General features: G+C 26.2%; 1 protein-coding gene across 1 annotated transcript; it reads left to right on the forward strand.

Annotated features, from left to right (window-relative positions):
• Positions 1 to 534: 534 nt before the first annotated feature.
• On the forward strand, positions 535 to 20,756 carry LOC112594844. Its single transcript, XM_025339855.1, has 8 exons — positions 535 to 1,135; positions 2,606 to 2,695; positions 6,797 to 6,942; positions 9,386 to 9,612; positions 9,689 to 9,921; positions 10,004 to 10,360; positions 12,074 to 18,026; positions 19,331 to 20,756. The coding sequence occupies exons 2-8, from the start codon at positions 2,612 to 2,614 to the stop codon at positions 20,500 to 20,502; spliced, it is 8,172 nt and encodes a 2,723-aa protein (XP_025195640.1). The 5' UTR covers positions 535 to 1,135; positions 2,606 to 2,611; the 3' UTR covers positions 20,503 to 20,756.
• Positions 20,757 to 21,444: the final 688 nt, after the last annotated feature.

A 21,444-nucleotide genomic window follows, 5' to 3' on the forward strand; every position in this document is an offset into this window, starting at 1 on the left:
GTACCGTGGGCGCCGGTGGCGGGCAGAGCGTCGTCCGCCGCCGCCGCCACCGGCCACACTGTCGGGACGATACACGCCCATGTCCATGTGGTTTGTACCAGCGAAACTACTACCACTTATCGCGGGGTACTTCCTTTTCGTTGATCCGTGCCGTACGGCGCGCGTAGAGGTTGTTGGATTTTATTTTCTTTCGGGTTTATGTGTACATTTTTCCCGTCTCCTCTCCCCATCGCCCCCATCCACCACCCAGCCTCACCCCTTCACCGCCACCGACGCCGCAGCGCACACACACACACACACATACACGCGCGCACGCACACGTACAAACACCGCACGACCGGCGCGCTCTCGTAAACGCAATCGCGCGCACACGCACGCGCGACAGTGATATTATATTATTATTATTATTACTATTATATTATATATTATTATTATTATTATTATTATTATTATTATTATTCGCTATTATATTATTATACGTACGTACACACACACTCAAACGCGCGCGCGCGCATACACACTCAAACACACACACACACACACACACACACACACACACACACATACGCACACACACACCCGCGCACGACAAGACGTTATCTTCAATCACGCACTGGGTTTTTGTTTTCAACCATTTGTCGACTAATAACATTGCGCGGCGTCCGAGTCCGTAGACGTACATACTTCATTGCTCGCCGACATCAACACCGTCGTCGCGGTGTAATGATCGCAGACGTCGTTATTCGCACGTCTTCAGTCGGACACCGCACACACGGTCCATCGCGTGTCCGTCACTTATAACGCATCGCGCACGGTGTAGGCACCTACCCAGTGCCAGGTCCCGTAAAATCGTCACCGCCGTTTCCGGGCACGTCGTCTTTCGCGTCCGCCGACCGCCGACAGGCGAGCCTCCACGCACGGCCACCGTCGATCGCGCCGCGCAGCGCCGTTCCGCAGAATATGTCGTAGCCGTTCGCGCCGTCGTCGCCTTTGCCGTTGTCGTCACCGCCGCCGCCGTCGATACCGCCATTGCCGCTGCACTTGTTGTAGTTGTGCGGCGACGGACAGACGTCTGGTACTGCACACCGCCGCAGTGTCGTCCGACATGTCGCCCCGACGCTGATTCGATCGCTCGGTAAGTCCAACGACGCTCGCCCGTCGTCGTCATTGCTTACGGCCGTGTCGGTGTGCACGGTTCGGTAGCCGCGTCGACCGGCGACAGTGTGTAATATTGTTGACAATGTGTTGGGCCGTAAAATAAATTTCCACACGCAAATATTCTTCGTCTGTCTGCCTCGAATGGTTTTAGCTATGTCTCCGACAGTTTTGGTCTTGGAGACGACATGAGTAGACATAGTTGTTGTCGACAACTATCTTGCTGTTGTGGAAGTGCGTTTTCGGCTGCTCGTGAACATTGTAGATACTCAAATATTATTTTCTTGAACATAACATTCTAAACCTCTAACTTTTTATGTGGGTGTTTGCCAAGTTTAATAATCGACATTTATGTTTTCAATTAAAAAAACTAAGAATCTTTTCATTTATTACTAAGATGGGCAATTGTAGGAAAAATAATACACTATATAAATATTTTCTTTTCAGACTCGGCTTACATTTTATAATTTAAATCAATTATTTTATTTATACATTAGTATAAATTTTGCTTGATATGAGTTTAGATTTCAATAAGAATTATCCAATGATATCTTATAGAAAAATTAAATGGATCTACCTAATTATAATAATGATGACTTTCAAAACATTTGATTTAAATTTCATGAATAAAATGTATACCCATCTTGTCAATTAAAATGTTTAGGATAGTTTTAAACTTAGTACTTTGTTTTAACAAAGTAATTATTAACTTATATTCTGATTAGAATAAACCTAAGTTTATTTTGTACAGTACACAGTTTTTTTTTTTAATCAATGAATACTTTTGCATACATAAATACATATTATCTATTGATGTAAAAGTTCTATACAATGTTTTATATAGTTATTTTATTAAAAGAAGTAGTATTTGAAATTTTTTATCATTTAAAAATGTAGCTTTATAGAATTTCTTGAATATTTTTTGAAACTGCATTAGGTCAGTCGTTTGTATTTTTTAAAACTATGTACTTACCTATAATAAACTTAATATATCCATTTATTGACTTAAATTTAAAAAATACCAAAATAATAGATAAAAGCTAAAATCTTGATTTTTTTTTATTTATGAATAGTTGATATCTAGTTAGTATTATTTTATTAATAAATTGTTATGTTAATATTTACTTAATTACTATTGTTATATCCTCTTTTGGTTTGATTCCCAAAGAGTATATTTAATATTAAAGAGTTTGCTATTTTTCAGGGTTTTAGACAAACACTAACAAAAATCTGTTTAATTTTCTAAATCATTTATTACTAAAAAAGTAATTGTTAACACAGTGTTGTATGAATTGGTTCTTACACTCAACTGACTGCGACACAGTTGCTTAAAAAAAAAAAGAACATATTGCTTACTTTACTATTATTATTATTAATGTGTTTATTAATCTAAAATGGGTGCAAGGGTTTTCAACACTATTTATTGATTGATAACATTTTATATTTACAGATTCTCATGATGGAAAATCATAGATTAATTAAACGTTTTATGTATCCAGAAAAAACAATGTCAACACCAAATTGTTTTACTGTACTTCAGGTTAGTTTATACAAATATAATAATATAAGAACATGCTTATAAACGTACTACCCATGCCAAATTAAATAGGTATCATCATGGTTTTTTGATACGCAGCCCCTGCTTAAATATTTCTTCACTTTACCTATATCGTAGTTCTCCACTTCTTATTGGCTGACATTATTGCTGCGTAAATACAAAATGTTCTCAATTCATCGTAGATCCATAGAATAATCAAAATACAAAAATTATTATTACATAGTAGATCTTTGAAAAAAAAATTTCCATCGTAATTCGTAAATTGTTACCCAATTTATTCTGTGGACTTAACTACTTCTGTCACTCAATAAAATATAATTATTCTGTTCTTCAGCTAGTATTTTTTGCTAAAAAAATAAAAAGTTGAAATTTGATAATAATATCTAATGATAATATGGGAAACTAAATCAACTAATCAGGAGTGGAGAAATACGACTGGCCGGAGGTAAAAGAGATGTGCAAAACTAGTACAACTGTGATGATACCTATTTAATTTGTCATGGTACTATTTATGTTTGAATTATTGACATATTAATACCTATATCAAAGTTTTATCATTTGATTAAATTTTTTATTGTTGATAGTATTAATAAATTTATATGTTTTTACATATATGTATATGTAACTCTGTAAAGACGTTTTTAGTATAAAATTAAAACAAAACAAATTTTTATAATTAGTGTATATATTAAAACGTATAAATTTCCCTATTATTGATGGAGTTATGTGATAATTCGTTTTTAGAATGAAAAACACTCATTCTCATTTCAACAGTAAGGCAAAATGTGTATTCCAATAAGAATTTTGAAAAATTTTAATAAAAGTTCTCGTAAAATTGCTATAGTATCAATTATCAATGAGTTAAACTTCTGATCATATTTTAATTTAATTTTTATTATATCACATAACAAAAAATATTTTAATGTTGAAACATTTTAGATTTTTCAAAATAAAAATAAAAATTGTGTTACAATATATTTTAAAATGTGCTTTGATTGTTCTCTTATCTATGTTATGAAGAATTGATGTTATATCTTTCTCAGTTAAAAATAAAACTATAAATAGTTGAACTTTTCTACAAATTATGTGTTGTATGCCTATCTGTGTATTCTGCAACATGAGTTAAGAATGTGTGATCTGTATAATACTGATTGTGTTGAAATTTAGTATACTTGTATAATTACAATAATATTAATTTATGACTAACAATAGTTTAAAATGTTTTTATAGAAATAATTTCCCATAGTAAATCCCTTTGTAATAATGTTATTCATAATGATCCTTAATAAATAGCACGCATATAATCCATTAAAATAAAATAGATTAAAAATACCTAATAATTATTATTTATAAAATTAAAATCTTAAGTTTTTTTAATAAATAATTGTTGACTATCTGTTATAATTGTTATAAAAACTGTTAAACTAGCCTCACTGTATGTTAAGTTATACATACATTATAAAAATGAGTTTGTTTATTTTTTATTCTATTAACTTATAATTTTTCATGAAATAATGTTTAGTTTAGTAGTTTGTATTTATAATAACGTGTCAAATTCAATTTGTACTACGTTAAGACTATCCACAAATGTAATTATATTTCTGCTTGGTCTTTTATACTTTTAATATAATAACAATATAATAACATTATTTCTTAATTGATTATTTACTGATGTAGATTAAAATTTTACATTTTTAGTTATTTTAATTTAATTTTAACTATCTGGATTGTGTCCTAATTACAAGTAGTATAAATATATTTGTATTATTAAGAAATTAATTTCTAACATTACCTTAAAATCAATGTTTACTGTACCTAAATAATATCTTGCCGTAACTTTCAATTAAAAACTATGAATAAATAATGCTGTTGGCGTTATCTAGTCATGTGGACATTTCTAGTAACATTGTAATGGCAGTTTGCATTAATTTTAAAATAATTAGGATGAACCCAATTCTCATTTAAATTTTTATTCTAATATTTTAGAATTATATTATACATGGTTGAAATACCTACCTAAATTATGATACAAATTTAAATCATTAACAATAATAGTACTTTGTATACATATTTGCCATCAATTAAAAATATATTCAGAATCAGCTATTAAAAAATTAGTCACTATTTCTTCAATATAAATTATAGAGTAAAATGCTTTTGCCAATATGTTTTTGATTATGAAAAGAAACGTAAAAAATGTCACAAATTGACTAATCAAAAGTAATAATACCAGTTCAATCTGATGGACAAAATATTTAAAATTATAAATAATTTTTAACTAATTAAATAGTATGAAGTAATTAATGTTATTTAAAAAACTAACTTATTAATATTAAATAAAATTGCAAGCAGGTTAATAAATAATAAATTTAACTCTAAAAGTTTTAACATATAATTTACTTATTACTAAGAAACTGTTTTTATCCTTTATTTTAATTATAAATATTTTTATTAAATATATTACACAGTAAACAGTAAAATTAAATCCATAGGATGATCCAAACTATAAATGACCCTAGGCACATAATTCCTTTTTATTTTTAAATTTGATTTCTTTAATGATGACATCATATTGTTTTTAATTGATTGGCAATATAATATCCATTAATCTTTAAAATTGTAAAATATGCAATATACATTTTTGGATTTGAGTTGTGTGTATTATGAAACAAATTTGTGTAAAATCAAATTTTGAATATGCAACTTCCCAAAAAGTATGAAAATGCATATATTTTTAATTCTTATTATTTAGAAAATACTATCTTTATTGGTTTTTTTTTTTTTTTATATTACCCAGATTGTCTCACAGTAATTGCACAACTTAAAATGTGCTTATAAGTTATTAGTTCAAGAAATATGTAGGTACCTATATAACAGTTTTTATTTAAAAACATTATATACATAGTTGTAAATACAGTTATTTGATAAAAAAAATAGAAATTTCTACTGTTATGAATATTTATAAATTTGATTTTATCTTTGTGTTTCTTATTTTTAAAATGTATTCAAAAAGTTATTAGAATGGTAACTTTAAATATTTGGTACTGATTTGTTATAGCTCCACTGCATTGAGTTAAAAATGTATAGCCCCACTAATCAGGTTTGTTATCCTTCCATAATAATAAATACACAATACTAATAATCTAATAATTCGATGGAAAAATTTACCACTATTATAAGTACCTATCTCAAATACTTACCATATAATATGGATCAATATAATATATAATAATGATCAAACATCATAGTACAAATTTGTCCATCATTTAGGAATTACGGAAAGTATAACAATTTTATACATTTTTTAAAATAGTATTTATTATTATTACATTTTTAATTTTAATTTTTTTTTAATATTGTATCAATTTATTGTTGAATTATTAAATTAATAAATATCAATAAATAAACTCATCATTTTATATTTATACAATGTATTAATTGTTATATAGATGGCGGGGCGATAATAAACTTGAGTGGTGGGACTATAACAAACTAGTACCAAATATTTGATTAAAATTAACTATTAAATAAACTAATTAATTGTGTACTTAAGTTTTAGAAAAAGTTGTTTTATTGAAATAAGCATTTATAATTTTTAAAAAAATACCTCTAGTAAATTATTAATTCAATTTTAACATAATTTATTTTCCTATTATTTATTATAAAGTTTAATTAGTTAAACTATTAGTTGCTTTTATTTTATTTTTAAATGTCCGTACACTTAATACTAAATTAAACAACTAATATAGTCTTCAAAAAGAACTATTTTATTAGGATTATTATTCATGTAAAATTATAACTATATCATTTCTTACTCATTAACATTTTAATTTATATGCTTTATAAAAAGTTATAATTATAAAATTTAACTGTACTTAATAAGTAAAATTTTAATTAATCATGTATGTGTTTGTAATTTACAACATCTTTTATGTAAATTAAATAAATTAAAACTAATATAAAAAAGTGCTTTTAATATTGGTTTTTAAATTGTCAATAGTAAACAAATTCAGTTATTTATTAACATAACTATATACTTAATTGTTAATTTTGTTATTAATCTAATTTTTTTTTGTTAATTAGATGTTTGGTGCAATAATTAAAGATACAAGAAAGAATTATGTGGCCAAGGCATATGCTTTATTAATGACATGGGAGAAGAGTCGTAGTATAATAACTTGTGAAGCATTCTCCTCTCAATTACCTATGTTTATGTATCATGCTGTCAGGTAATGAAATGTAGTTTATATTCGTTTTTATTTGATTTTTAGCATAAAATATGCAGTGTGTGTATGTGTGAGGAATGGAATCAAAAATTTAGAATTTTAATAAATATTTAATCATTATTTACATTGTATAACACACTCTCATAGTAGATATTAAAATTAATTTCATTTATTGATTTGTGAACAAAAAATTATTTGATTCAATAACTTAAATTTTAATTTTTATGCTCAAAATGTCATATTCATAAAGAAAAAATACCAGTTTTATAAGTTGTCAATGTATGAAAAAAAAAAAATTAAATCTGTATTTAAACATTAATTTACTAATATTATTTAGTTAAAATAAAATGGTTTCTTTTTAATGTGAGAATATTTTTTATCTATGAACTTAATAAGCATAACTTTAGAATGTATCTAACTATTTTGTTCTTTCTAGATTGATTCTATGCTTTTTATTTTAAAGAACTATACATATCTTTTTCTGTTAAATTTTTACCGATAGAGCAACTTAAATGATATTAAAATCAAATCACTCACAAATATATTAGACCTGTTAAGGGTTTGGAACATTAACATTCGTAACCAACAAAATGGATGATTTTGAAGTTAGTTTGTTAATATTATTCTTCCAAGTACACAGGCGTATATATTTTAAAAATGTGCATATAAACATCATATTTTATGTTGTTACTTAAGAATATAAATCTGACTTAATAGTAATTCTCATGTATGAGATAATAATATATTTATGATTTAATAGATAGCTAGGTCTTAAGTATTTGTAAATGTGTCCTTGTCTGAAAGTAATTGGTTATACATTTGTTGAGGATAATATTTAGTTTCATACAATTGGTACTTATTGTATGTTAAATAATATTATCATGGATTATTTTTTTAAATATATTGTAAAAAAAATATTTTACACTTTTGTTTATTAAAAATCAATAAAAAAAATCTAGGCAATCATCTTTGTAGTAGTATAGACACAATAGATCAGTACTTCTCAAACAGAGCCGTGAAGTATTTATTTAAAAAAATAAATATTTTTGGTTATTTAGTTACTAAATAACCAATCATTTAATTAATCATTCTTGATAAAATCTAATGTTAGATAACTGTTATTTAGTAATAATTAAATAAGTGTCTTTCACATTAGAGTTGTTTTAATATATAATTATTAAGAAAAAATAATAAATGATGGGTGTTGACAGTTTCACATTAAATTTAGGGGCCTATGACAAAAAAACTTGAAAAACATTGGTATAGATCATCAAATATTAAATTGATTATTTTATAGTTTACAAAATAGTTTAAAATAGGATTTTTCTATCTTATAAATAATTATAAAGAGTTAAGCAGAAATACAGGTATTAAAGATTTAATTGTATTTTGTTTGTATTGTACTTATCTTTTAAATTTAAAAATACCAAATTAACATTTTAAAGTACTTATTCAATACTTTTACTTTGATAGTAATTACTTTACTACTAAAAGCTATAAAAGTATAATACCATGCTTTATTAATTGACCCTTGTATTCATCATTTTTCTTCTACAATATTATTATACACTCACTTAGCTAATCGATTAGTATTTGATAATATGCTTGAAAAATAAATTTTGGTATGGATGATCTAGTCATGATTTTACTTATGTAAATTCTATTTTTTTTTAAACACAATTTAATAAATAATTTTCTATTCTCGAGATATTAAAACTTTTTTATACCACAGCTTCTTTATGTTTTCATAATATTTTTATAGCTCCCAAATTAGTAATGATAAGCAACAATGGTTATATTATTTATTTATCACATGACATTAAAAAATATTTTACAAATAAATAGGTAATTAAGAAAAAATTAAATGAAATATTTTATGCTTCATAAATACAAATTCATATTTAGTAAGATAGATAAGCTTGTTTATATTTAATAATACGTTTAAATTTTGTTATAGTTTAAATATAGCTATTTTCATTTCCTTATCAACGTTCACTTTTGACTGATATTTCGTTAAACTTTATTTATATTTATATATTTTTGGATTATATTACATTAATTTTAGTTTTAAATTATTTAACGCAACTCCTTTTTTTAACTTCTACGATGCCCCCAGAAGTCAAGACAGTTTGAATACTTCTGTTGTTCTATACTATTTAATAAATTAGTATAAATCAAAATGAAATGAAAATTAGTAATCCAAAAAATTAATGTGTAATTGTTAACTGTCTAAAAAATACTAAATTTATAAATAAAACTTCATCACATTCTTAAATTTTAGATATACATTGTGTATGAATAGATACATTTTTTGCTCGTGTTTTTAACTATATATGTACATAATTAGTTTGTTTTCTCATCAAATAATCTAAAGAAAATGTTAAACGTGATAGTTTACTTAATATAGTTTGATTACATTATGTTAAAATCTATTTTTATTTTTTAGGGATTCTGCTGTAATAATCTTAGATCCAGGTTGGGAAGATATTACCAAAAAAGTAAAAAATGACCTGATTATAGTTTTGAGAAAAATAGTATGTTCTTTTAAAATGATGAAGGATAAACAACAAGAGGCAACAAAGTATTGTAATTTTTTGATATCTTTGATGAAAAATCCTTGGAGTCATCATAGTTTTTCAAAAATACTTTACGGAAATCCATCTCAAGTAGAAGGTAATTTTTTAAAACAATTTAAATTATAAAAATAAAATAATAATTTAATTTTTAAATGTATACTTATTTGTTTTAGTCTTAAAATTTATCCAGTATGAAAAAAGTAATGTATTTGTTTTGCGCTTAAGAATGCTTTGTGAAGGAAAGTGTGAAAATCAAGCATTAAAACTATCGTCATTAGCAATGGATTTATACAACTCAAATTTAAAAAACAAATATCAATTTGATGATCAAGATTATGAATTTATCAGAGATATTTATTATGCATGCCTCGAAAGGTCAAATAAAAAAAAGGAACTTATCGGTCATGTAGGTTTTTTTAATCATGTATTTTAATTTATATTTAACGTTTAGTACTTTTTTAGAAGTTTAATTTAAATGTTTTTTTTAGTTAATGAAATATACTCCTGAAGAAGATGGTAAGATCCTAATGGAAAATTATTGTAAAAAGATTCAGTCACTTTCACATTTACGAAAAGAAATAAGACCACGGATTTGTAAAAACATTGTTCTTGTTTGCGAAATGGCTGCTTGCATCATGGTTGTAAATGCATTAAAAAGCTCTGATATTTTTGAAAATATTGCTGACTTCATAAAGAAATGGAGTCTTATAGTGATGACATTGATGGAAACTGATTTAAAACCTGATATGGATTACTTCAATATAAAAAGTATGATTCAAACATTTATTGATGTTGCACCATCAGCTAGTCATTTATATTTGTTATGCGATGTTCTTTACTGTGAAGTGAGTAAAAATATTTACAAAATAATTAATTTTGTAACTTTTAAAAACTTATGTTTAATAATAATGATATATTTATTTTTGTTGGGGCAAATAAAATTCACCTTTAATGTTCATATTTTTAGTACTATAAACTTCTGAATACAATATTAAATTATGCATATTAACTAATTATTTTAATTTTCAATTTTATTTTTATAAATACCTTATTTTATATTTCATAAATACCCTATTTTATATTTTTATATACCTGCTATTTTCTATTATAAAATACATTACATTTAGTTTTCTTTCTAAATTTTCAGAAAGTTTGTTTGAAAATATAATTTATTTATATACAATGTGTACAAATGTAGGTTTAAAAAAAATCTTGAAAATTGAAAAAATAAATTACCAATATTCAACCAAATACATAATATAAAATAATACTTATGGGAGACTCCGACAAAAAACTAATAGTTAAATCATAATACTGATCAAATTATAGTGCATTTAATAACAATGTAGATGTATGTCAATTGATGACATTTAACACATAATAACAATATTAATTGGTGCTATTTGGCATTATTTTCAGTGAATGTATTAAAAAAAAAAATTATATATTAACATTCTTATTTAAAAAAATCCTGTTTTCAAAATTATTATCTTATTAATATTTATTAAAATATTGAGTATATAATTTAAAGCTATAATATAGCTTAAATAATTTTTTTTTAATGTTATTTTTTTTATTATTATTATTACAATAATATATATATTTTTTTTTTTTAAATATATATTTACAATTTGTATCATGTGTACAATAAGCAAATTTGATAAAATATAATAGAAATAATATTTAAAGCTATATTATTTATTATAATAAAATAAAATACCTTTATTTATATAGCCAATAAAATCCTTCTAATGTAGTGAGCGAATCAAATTTATTGAAATCAAAGTCATATTATAGCATACAGTTGTAGGTTATAATTTGACATTTAATTTGTAAAGTCAAAGTTGTCTCATATTCTTTCGTTATCAATCCAAAAAACTAAATCAATTATAAAAATAACTATTTTTTTAATATAAGTTATGTTACATAAATCTAAACATATATTAAAATAAGGGACTTATGTTGAATGCATATTTTGTACCACATATTTTTAAAATTACTTTAACATTTCAAAAAATCGTAAATATTGTATAATAATAGTATAATATTTTTTATTCTGTCATATAGATAAAATATAAGTTTTATTCATTTTCATGTTCTATTAGCTATATGTGAATTATTTATTCACTTATTTTTTTAAAAATATTTTGTGAACACAAATTTACTTTTTTCAAATATTGTATATTTTAATTTTATAAATTATATTATTTCAAGTTAAAAAAACTCAAGTATTAATTTAATACTTTGGATGGTTATATTTTTAATACATTTTCAAATTTAAATATTACTTTTCCCTATTTTAGTATAATTTGTAAAACATTGTTGGTTAAAAAGTTAATTATTACTCTAACACGCGTTATAAATATTTTTAAATAATTGATAACTTTTTCTTTACTTTGATTATAATATTTTTATTAACTATAAATATGTTGTCTATTAAATATAATTTAAATTATGAATGAAATTCATTATTAAACATAATTTTTTTAGAACCTATTGATGTTTTAATTTGTAACACTTCATTATATTTTCTAACTAGTATTTTTTTTTCTTTACAGTTTGGTTCTAAATTACCTCGGACGTTATACATAGAAATGTATATCAAAGCGTTATCCACTAATATAAATGAAAAAGAAAAATGCAAACAATTAAGTGATAGAGATGGATCATTTGAATCGTTAAAAAAGTTAGTCCAAGGATATTTAAAATTGGCTAATCTACTTGAAGATATTTTAAGTATTTGCCGAGAATGTGTATTAACGGCATATTCTTTAATGCCTTCCAGTGATCTCATGATGAGAGTAGAAAGTTTGGCTATTAAAAGTGGTAAGCTAAACTCAGAAAATCCAACTAATGTTCCTGAAAATTCCTGTAAAAAATCTAAAAAGGGTTCTACTTCTAATAAATCTAGCCGTAAACGTAAATCAAAAACCAGTAAACCTTATATAGATCCTAAATCTATTCTTGATGCTTCTGAAAAAAGTTATTTCCAGATTCATTCTGATCTTAGTGTTTTGAATGATCCATTAACACCAATTATGCAAGAAGACCTTATTTCAGTTATCAAGTACCCTCGTTATGGAACGTTCAATTGGAATTTAGAATGGCCAAAGATGAAAAATTTATGTCAACAATATTTAGAAAACTTGGATTTGGTGATAAAGCGAAATACACTTCAACGATCTGATTTAACATACCTTGATATTGATATTGATGAATATAACAAGTTGACAGAAATAAATATGAAACAATTAACTAATGATAAAGGTTATTTTAGCAGCGATAATAATTATAGTGATGATGAGTCAATAGCGTCAATCGCTTCATCAGGAGAAATAGTGAGTTATAGGAATAAATCATCCAAAAGTCGTTCAAGAAAACGAAAATTTGGTTCACGTAAACGAAAGGCTGGTTCTCGGAAACGGCGCAAAATTAATCCTAAAAGTAAACCAAAACCCATTGCTGCTATTCAAGCAAAACCTAGGGTTGGTTTACGGCGAAGCTTAAGATATAATAAAAGTATTAGTATTGATGAAACTGATGACTCAACAGTTGGTTCCATGTTAAATGATGAAGCTCAATACAAAAATATAAATACTAATAGTGAGATTGAAGATAATTCTGTTGATTCTGTTTTAGAAGAAACTGATAAAGCAACTGAAAAAAATGATGCAAAGCTTAAAAAAATCAAACCTCAGCTAAAAGTGACACGAGAAAAAAGGACTGTTAACAAAAATCAACACAAAGATTTTGACTATTCATGGAACTTAAGAAAAAAAGGAAAATCTGTTAAAAACAACTCAATGGAAATATCGTGTAATAGTGATTTAATCAAAAACCAATCTAATTTTGAACTTTCGCATTCCAATAATGAACATTTAAGTATGTTGTCAGAACGAATACCTCAACTAAGTTCATTAGATTTTATTGTGCCAGCAAATACAGATCGCATAGTTAATGTAGTACAAATTCAAACAACATCAAATACCCTTACAAATGTTTCACAAACTCAAACAGAACGAGTTTCAAATCATCATTCTAATAATGAAATAGAAAAAAAAACTAGTGAAAACCAAACTAACACTCATTCATTAGATGATTTTGTTTCAGTTTATCAATCAAATTCGTTAGATAACCCTGTTCAAAATGTTGGAATTCAACAAGGAGAATGTAGTTTCACTGGAAGTGTATCTGTAAGCAATCAAAAGATTACTACTGATTCAATTACAAATGTTCAAAGTACTGTTCAGCAAGATCCAAATAAACCAATTGGGACACAGGATGTGTTGTTGGATCAAAATCAAATTAACATGGATCATCAACATTGGAATGATATTCAACCACAAAATTCTGGAGAACGACAACAATCTACTGTTGAAAGTGGTGTACATTTATCCTCAAATGTGATAGTTAGAACATCTGATGTGATAAATCCAAGTCATGTTAATCAAACTACTGGACAGATTACTTATACAACCAAAAAACCATCTACTTACTGTGTTAAAACATGTGATCGATTTATTGATTTATCATTGCCATCATCAATTTCTTCTATATCAACTAATAGTAATCGTTCTACAAATATACCACTAGCAATGAACACGAATAAATCAAATTTTGAATCAAAAATTCAACAAAATTCTCCAATTCAAACATCAGTAGGATTGCAAGTTAATTTCAACAACCAACAATCTGAAGGTATACAAAGTATTATGTCTCCTAACGATCAAGGAATACAAGTAGGTACCAATATCACTGATAATTCGACTTCAACTAATGTACCTTTTTTAAATGATCAAAGAATGAATTCTGCTAATAGTAAAATGAACAATTCTGCTATTGTGAACACAGCATTTATAAAGGAAAATTCATTTAATAACTTAAAATCAAACATTCCTATGATAAATCCAGTTTCAAGCATACAAACTCAAACATGTGCTGGTTTACGATTACCCAATGAAGTTTCTCATACTAATGCTTCAGTGATATCATTGATGATTGCTTCAACACAGAGTCAGGTTATTAAATCCAATGTGCATAATTCAACATATACATCCCCACATAATCAAAGAATGCAGCTTAATGACTTAAGTCTTACTTCTCAAACAAATAGATCTGATGAACAAAAAAAGATTGACAATCTGAAATTAATAAGCCAAACATTTACTGCTACATCAGAAGCAATTAAATTTGTTACTAGTAGTACAGAATCACAACGTCTTATTCAAAGTACAGATAAAAACAGTTTATCAAATCTTGCAGTTTTTCAAAGTTCTTCAGAAGGTGTGTCTCATATTAGCCAAGAAAATGATCAAAGTTCTAAATTATCGACTAGAGGACGAGGTAATATGAGAACTTATGAAAGTAAAACTAGAGCTCTTAAACAAGCTAATATGTCTGATATGTTTGTATTTGAGAAAGGAACATTGTATGCAGTTCAAGATGATAATGTTAGCCATATAGAGCCTACTAAATCAGTTATCTCTCCAAGAAATAATACTTCTACTAATATAAAAATGCAAAATCGACAATCTAAAGAATGCTTGGAAAAGCCAAAAATTTCCCCAAATGCTTCTCCTAATATTACAATTACAGGCTCGATGTTGCCAAGATTTCAACAAGTTTTCGGCAAAACAAAATTTCCAAATTCAACTGTTATTAATGATACTTCATCTTTGTGTTCAACTAGTGTGGTGAGTAATCTATCTTCAAATCTTGGGCCAATTGTTAATCGTACTAATACACCAACATCACGTGTGTATTCGTCTTCAAAAGGTGTACAGACTAATCATGATGTAGATACAATTATTCCTAATATAAACTGTATTCCACCAAAAGTAGTAGAAAATAAGCAACAGCATACTACTGTTAATATGTCAAAATCTAGTAATGTTATGACAATTGGAAACAACAAAAACAATGTTATAATGACATGTAAGGCTGTTACTTCTGCAAACAATATTCCACAAGTTTCAGCATCGTCTAATCATCAAATTCTTACCAGTAATATTGAAATTAAAAAAGGACTCACTGGTATGCCTATTTCAAAAGTTCCAACAACATTTATCACTAGTTGTATTAATTCATCAATAGCATCATCTAGTTCAAATTTAATATATTCATTTCCTATACTAAATGAAACAAAATCTAATACAAATGTAGAAAAACCTTTACAAGGTGTAACACAGCTACAAAGACAACTTAAAATGTCTCCATCAATAATTCAAACAGTGTTACGGAAACATCCTACTTGGCAACAAAATAGTTTTCGAGGTAAACAAAGTACAGAAGTGCAGACATCATCAATAGAAAGAATCTTACCAGTGAATGTGGCAAATATTGTAAAAACTACTATTGAGTCTTCAAACAATAAAATATCAATAAGTACTATTAAACCAAATATTTCAGAAACCAATGTAAGCACTTTGATGATGGAACAAGTGAGGGAGTTTGAATCGGTGTTAGAAGAAGTAAGGAAAACTTCTTTGATGAATGAAATGAGTACAGCTAGCATTTTACCTCAAATAAATCATGAAATAATACAAATTCCTTCTCCTACAGAAAATGTTGACTTGCTTAATAGTGATAGTAATCAAACGTTGTTTCCTTTGAATAAAAAATCTAATATAAATAGCGAACGTGATCGTTGTTCATTTTCATTTTTGAATCAAACATTGTCAAATGTAAATGATTTAGCAAATGATGATAAAGAACCAGTATCAATACAACCAACTATAATTTCAGTTCGTAGTGTTACTCCCACCCCACCATTAACATCGCCTAACAACAGCAATACATCTGTTAATCCAGCTGATACTACTCAGTGTTCTAAGCAAATAGCAAATAAAGTAAAACCTGTTATTAAATCACCAGCAAGTTCACCATCGACTTCAGCTGTAAAAGTTCCAGTTTTGCAAAAACCTTTGCCTAAATTACAAGAAGATGAACAAACAACTCAGCGCATATATGCAATACTTGATAAATATGCTGAACAACTTCGTAATTCACCTGAATTAAAAAATAAACCAGCACCTAGACGTCGAACTAATCCACCAACAAATCCAAGCATGAATACTAAACGTAAAAAGACGAATCACTTAAATTTAAAAACATGTTCTCAGCAAACTTCTTGTTCATCATCTGGTATGGAAATGAGTCCTACATCTGATATGCAAGCTATTGACAGTGAGGATAGTTCTAATGCTGTTAGTCATTTTTCACATATTATCAACTCTCCATCTAGAAATTCAGATGAACAATCTACAGTAATTTCAGAAACCCCTTTAATGGAAAATACATTAATTAATGTTAATGATGTCATTAAAAAAATGAATATTGAAGCCGAAATGAAGTCTAAAGTTTCTCAATCTACCCAAATTGTTGTAAGTGGTGCTGCATCTGGATCTTTTTTATCTATACCTGATGGTAATGCAGCAAATGTTAGACTTCTCGTTGCAGCTGGGAATAATCAAAAAATGTACCGACTACATTGTCCTGTAACTGGACCAGGACCTGTAGTTTTTCATCAAATCACCGCTAAAGATTCTTGCTCAAATGACGTTAAAATGGCATCTAATGTAGTAGGACAGAACATTAATGAATCAACTATCTTATCATCTTTATCATCAGATGATTTACAAATTTCTAATACAAGTTTAGGAAGTGAAATGTTACGTAACACTTTACAAAACTTTGATCATAAAATAAATAAACCTGATATTCTTTTGGAGTCAATGGAAAAAGCTCAAGTACTTGATAAAAATGAAAAACAATTATCATTTCCAGTAATGAAAAAAAATCAAGCATCTCAAAGTACATTCAGTGTCATACATACCCTTCCATGTACACCTAAATCAGAACCAACTGATGATAATGAATCATTATCTGAAGCTCAAAATAATATTTCAGAAAGTATTCATAAAGACTATTGTGATAACAAACAAAATACAAACACAAACCAAGAACAGATTAATAACTCTAATATAAATCCATTTGTTAATAAACAAGAAAAATTAAGTACAGCTCTTAAACAAGAATCCCCTTTTATTCCACCTGATTCTTTAGAAAGCAGTAGTCTTCATTATGACGATATTGAGTTTCCATCATTTCATACTCATGATGATAAAGAAGAAGAAACCAATGAAAATTTAACTATTTCCAATATTAAAAACAACCAACAAAACACATTAAACTCTGATGAAAACAAATTTGAGAATACTAATACAAATCAAACTTTAGTTGATCGTTTGAGTGACAATAAAATATCTAATGATGTAAAGGATATGCATAGTATGGAGTGTAAGGATAGTACAATAGTAGTTAAGCAAGAACACATCACAAGTGATATTACTATTAAGGAAAGACCTAATATTTTAGAACTTGTAAGCCCTAAAAAAGAAGTAGAAGTTGAAGTAGAAGAAGAAGATAACAAGTCAAACATAGTGTTAGACAATGTTGCTGCTGCTTCAGCTGCTGAAATTATTTCAACCGTCAACCAAACATCTAATACTTGTAAGTACTAATTTTTATTATTGTTTCTTTAAATTGTTCATTTTTAACACATTGTAATAAAAAGACATAGGTTAGTATAACTTCAAATCGTTTTTTTATTTTAATTTCTTAGGTGGTTAAGTTTGATTGCCTATATTCATAAAGTAACTTGATAAAATTATAATAGTTCCATATATATTAATTACCAGGGCTCGGAAGTTGTAGCAAATGCATATTTTTCTTGGTTCATTCTAGAACAACCAAAGTAAAAATACAAATTTAATATGTTTCACACTTCTCTGATGTCATACACAAAATTTTATTTTGCTGTATTTTCCAAATTTATGGTTTTTATTGCTATTTTGTTATTTTAGTGTTTTTAGTTAATTTAATAGCCTATTTTAGGTAATATTTTCACATAATATAAGAAATATTTGCATTTTATTAAAAATAATGATTTACTTGTTTATATTTTTAAAAATATTCAATTCTTAAAAAAGTTTTTTACTTTTTAAATGTAAATTATAAAATTGTGAAATTACATTTAATCATTTTTTCTTGTAAATTTATGATTTTTTTCAAGTTAAATGCTTATTTTTTTTAGCTATTTATAACACTTATTTCAAAGTTTTTAAGTGCATATTCAAAAGTTAAAAAGTAACGTATTTACTATTTAGTATTACAACTTTCGAGCCTTGTTAATCACCTATAATAAATTTTATAACCTACCCTGGAATATAATGAATAGTATATACTATAATAATAACTATTAAATACATTTTTAATTGTTATATTTTCATTTCATATTTTATGTAATTTTATTACAAAAAATTGTAAATATTAAAAAACTAACTTTAAAATAATTTTTCTTAGCTTATTTACTGTGACATAAATTACAATTCAAATAAGAAAATAAACAATAATTTATATTAATATCCAACATTTTTTTTTAGCGATAATAAAATATAAAAATACACATTTTTATTTACATGGTAAAGTGACCTAATTAATTTAAACTATTTAAAGGTTGAATATGATTAATGAGTTTTATTTATTTTGAAATTTTTAATAGCAACCATGTTTACATAAACATTATGGTTAAATAATTTTCTGTCATTTTAATTTATTAGTTGGCCTAAAAAATAATCTTATATTGTAAATAATTGATCTATTATAACATTAAAAACTATTGATGAACTATTTCTATTTTCTTCATATTATTATTAAATTAATATTTATAAAATAATTAATTTAAAGCATTTATCTAGTATAATAACTTGAAATTATTATTAATGAACCCAATTCTTTATTTGTTTTATTTTTAGATAAACAAAAAGATGAATTATCACCAAAAGCTGTAAAAACTGAGTGTGAATCGGAAAATGAAAATGAAAATACATTAAGTAATACTGTGTATAATATGTTAGACAATCAATCTACCTCCAGCACTCATACAAAAATTGGATCATTGACACTTCGTTTAAAAAATGACAAATCGGCGAAAAACTGGATTAATTGTTTATCCAAAATAATGCTTCCAGGAACTGAAAAAATGTTGGAAGGTGATAATTTAAAACGATTACAAGAATCATTTCAACGTACCAAAATAAAAACTTTCAAAGATTTGAAAGTATTTGTTGTTGAGCAATGTAAAAAGTTTGATAATAACGTTGAAACACCTAAGGAGTATGATTTATATGAAGATATTGATGGTCTTGGTGTTGATAAACCAAGTACAAACGAACTATTTCCTGAAGTAGCCATATTAAATGATTTAGATAAATCTGTAAGTCCGACACTTGGCCTATTACAAGCATCTACATCAAAGTCAAATGATACTAATGCTTTACAAGCTAGACGCAAATCAGTTTTGTCTCATACAACTACTTCTACAGTTATTCCATCTGGTGTTGAACAGACAAGTGTTTGCAAGAAAAACAAAACAAAAGTATCATTTTTAAAACAAGCTTTATACAATGAAATGAATCAAGATTCTAACGATAGTGAGACAAAACCGTTTATAAATGGTTTAAAGACTGTTATAGATTCAATTGAACAAATTGATTCATGTCCAGAATCACCATCAAATACTACTGCCATGGATTCAGAAACATGTATGTCTGAAGACAGTACTTCAACAATTAGCAGTGGCACACCACATTATAACTTTCGTAAAAGTAAACGCAAAAACGTTGAAGAAGATGGATTTATTGAATCTCAAGTAATAAAGCGAATGTATAGAGGGCGCACATCAGAAGAAAATGAAGAAAAATCTGACCTTCCTAAACTAAATAATATGAAGACTCAGGCACCTGAACAAAAGCCAGTAGTTGAGAAGAAAGAATGTAGTAATAGAAGAATATCGAGTCGTCTCAAAAACAATAATGTCAAGAATAATCAGAACGTATCAAATAAATCTCCACAGCTAGATATTTCACCCTGTAAGCTAACATCGACGCGAGCATCTCTCAGGAGAGTCTCTAGAAAAACTACTTGATTAATTTCAGAATTTAAGTGTAAAAATATATTGTTTATTAAATGCTACTTTAAGTTACCATTACTAATGCTGGAGGATTATCTAGCACGAAAATCAGAAAATATGTAGTCATTAATTTATAATATGTATATATTATAATATATATACATTTAAAAAAAAAAAATCAAAATTATACAATTTCATTAAATATTGCCATTATTTACACTTAGTTTGGTTTTGCTTATTACTATAAATTATATCCATTTTTAAACTGTTTTCTAAACTAAATTATATTTGTTGTTTTTTTTTTTTCTCGTTTTTTTTTTTTAATTTACAAATTAGTTAATATATTTTACCTTATTTATTTTTAACAATTTGTATCATCTCAATCGAATACTTAATTAAATATTTAAAAAAAAAAAATCATTTGTATGATCAAATATTTTATTATCATACAATAATTTTTAATGAGTAGCATTGTACATATACATCAATGATTTAGTATTATATATGATGTATTTTTTAAATACAAGCCTTATGTTTAACTTGTTCACTTCATTATTGAAAAGTAAAAAAAATATTTTAACTGTACCATAATACATTGATCATTATTGTTATTTCATCTATGATTGTATGGTTTAAATTTAAACTATATTTTTTATCAGAAAACATTAAAGACAATTTGATATTTTTTTCTAGATTGTTTCATGTTAAGTAAGGGGTAATCTATATATTTTTAATTTCCTTTAAGATGCAAGTATTATTTTAGTTACATGTATACATTAATATTTAATTACATTAGTTTATTGTAAAAATATATGAATTTTTACATTTTATAAAGAATAAAACTTAAATACTTTATAAATTAAAACGCTTTGAAAATTAAGTATTAAATTAATTAAAAAAATTTTTTCAAAATAATTTTACATATACCCTTTGCTTGCGTGTTAATAATTTTTCTTA

This window comes from Melanaphis sacchari, unplaced genomic scaffold, assembly GCF_002803265.2.
Source record: "Melanaphis sacchari strain LSU unplaced genomic scaffold, SCAv2.0 Contig241_pilon_pilon, whole genome shotgun sequence".
In the NCBI taxonomy this organism is placed as follows: domain Eukaryota; kingdom Metazoa; phylum Arthropoda; class Insecta; order Hemiptera; family Aphididae; genus Melanaphis; species Melanaphis sacchari.

Bases quoted from the DNA above. Each gene is read 5' to 3' on its own strand.
- LOC112594844 (XM_025339855.1), top strand. From the start codon at position 2,612: ATGATGGAAAATCATAGATTAATTAAACGTTTTATGTATCCAGAAAAA. The intron at 2,696-6,796 runs GTTAGTTTATAC...TTTGTTAATTAG, and splicing joins ATTGTTTTACTGTACTTCAG to ATGTTTGGTGCAATAATTAA. The intron at 6,943-9,385 runs GTAATGAAATGT...TTTATTTTTTAG, and splicing joins TTTATGTATCATGCTGTCAG to GGATTCTGCTGTAATAATCT.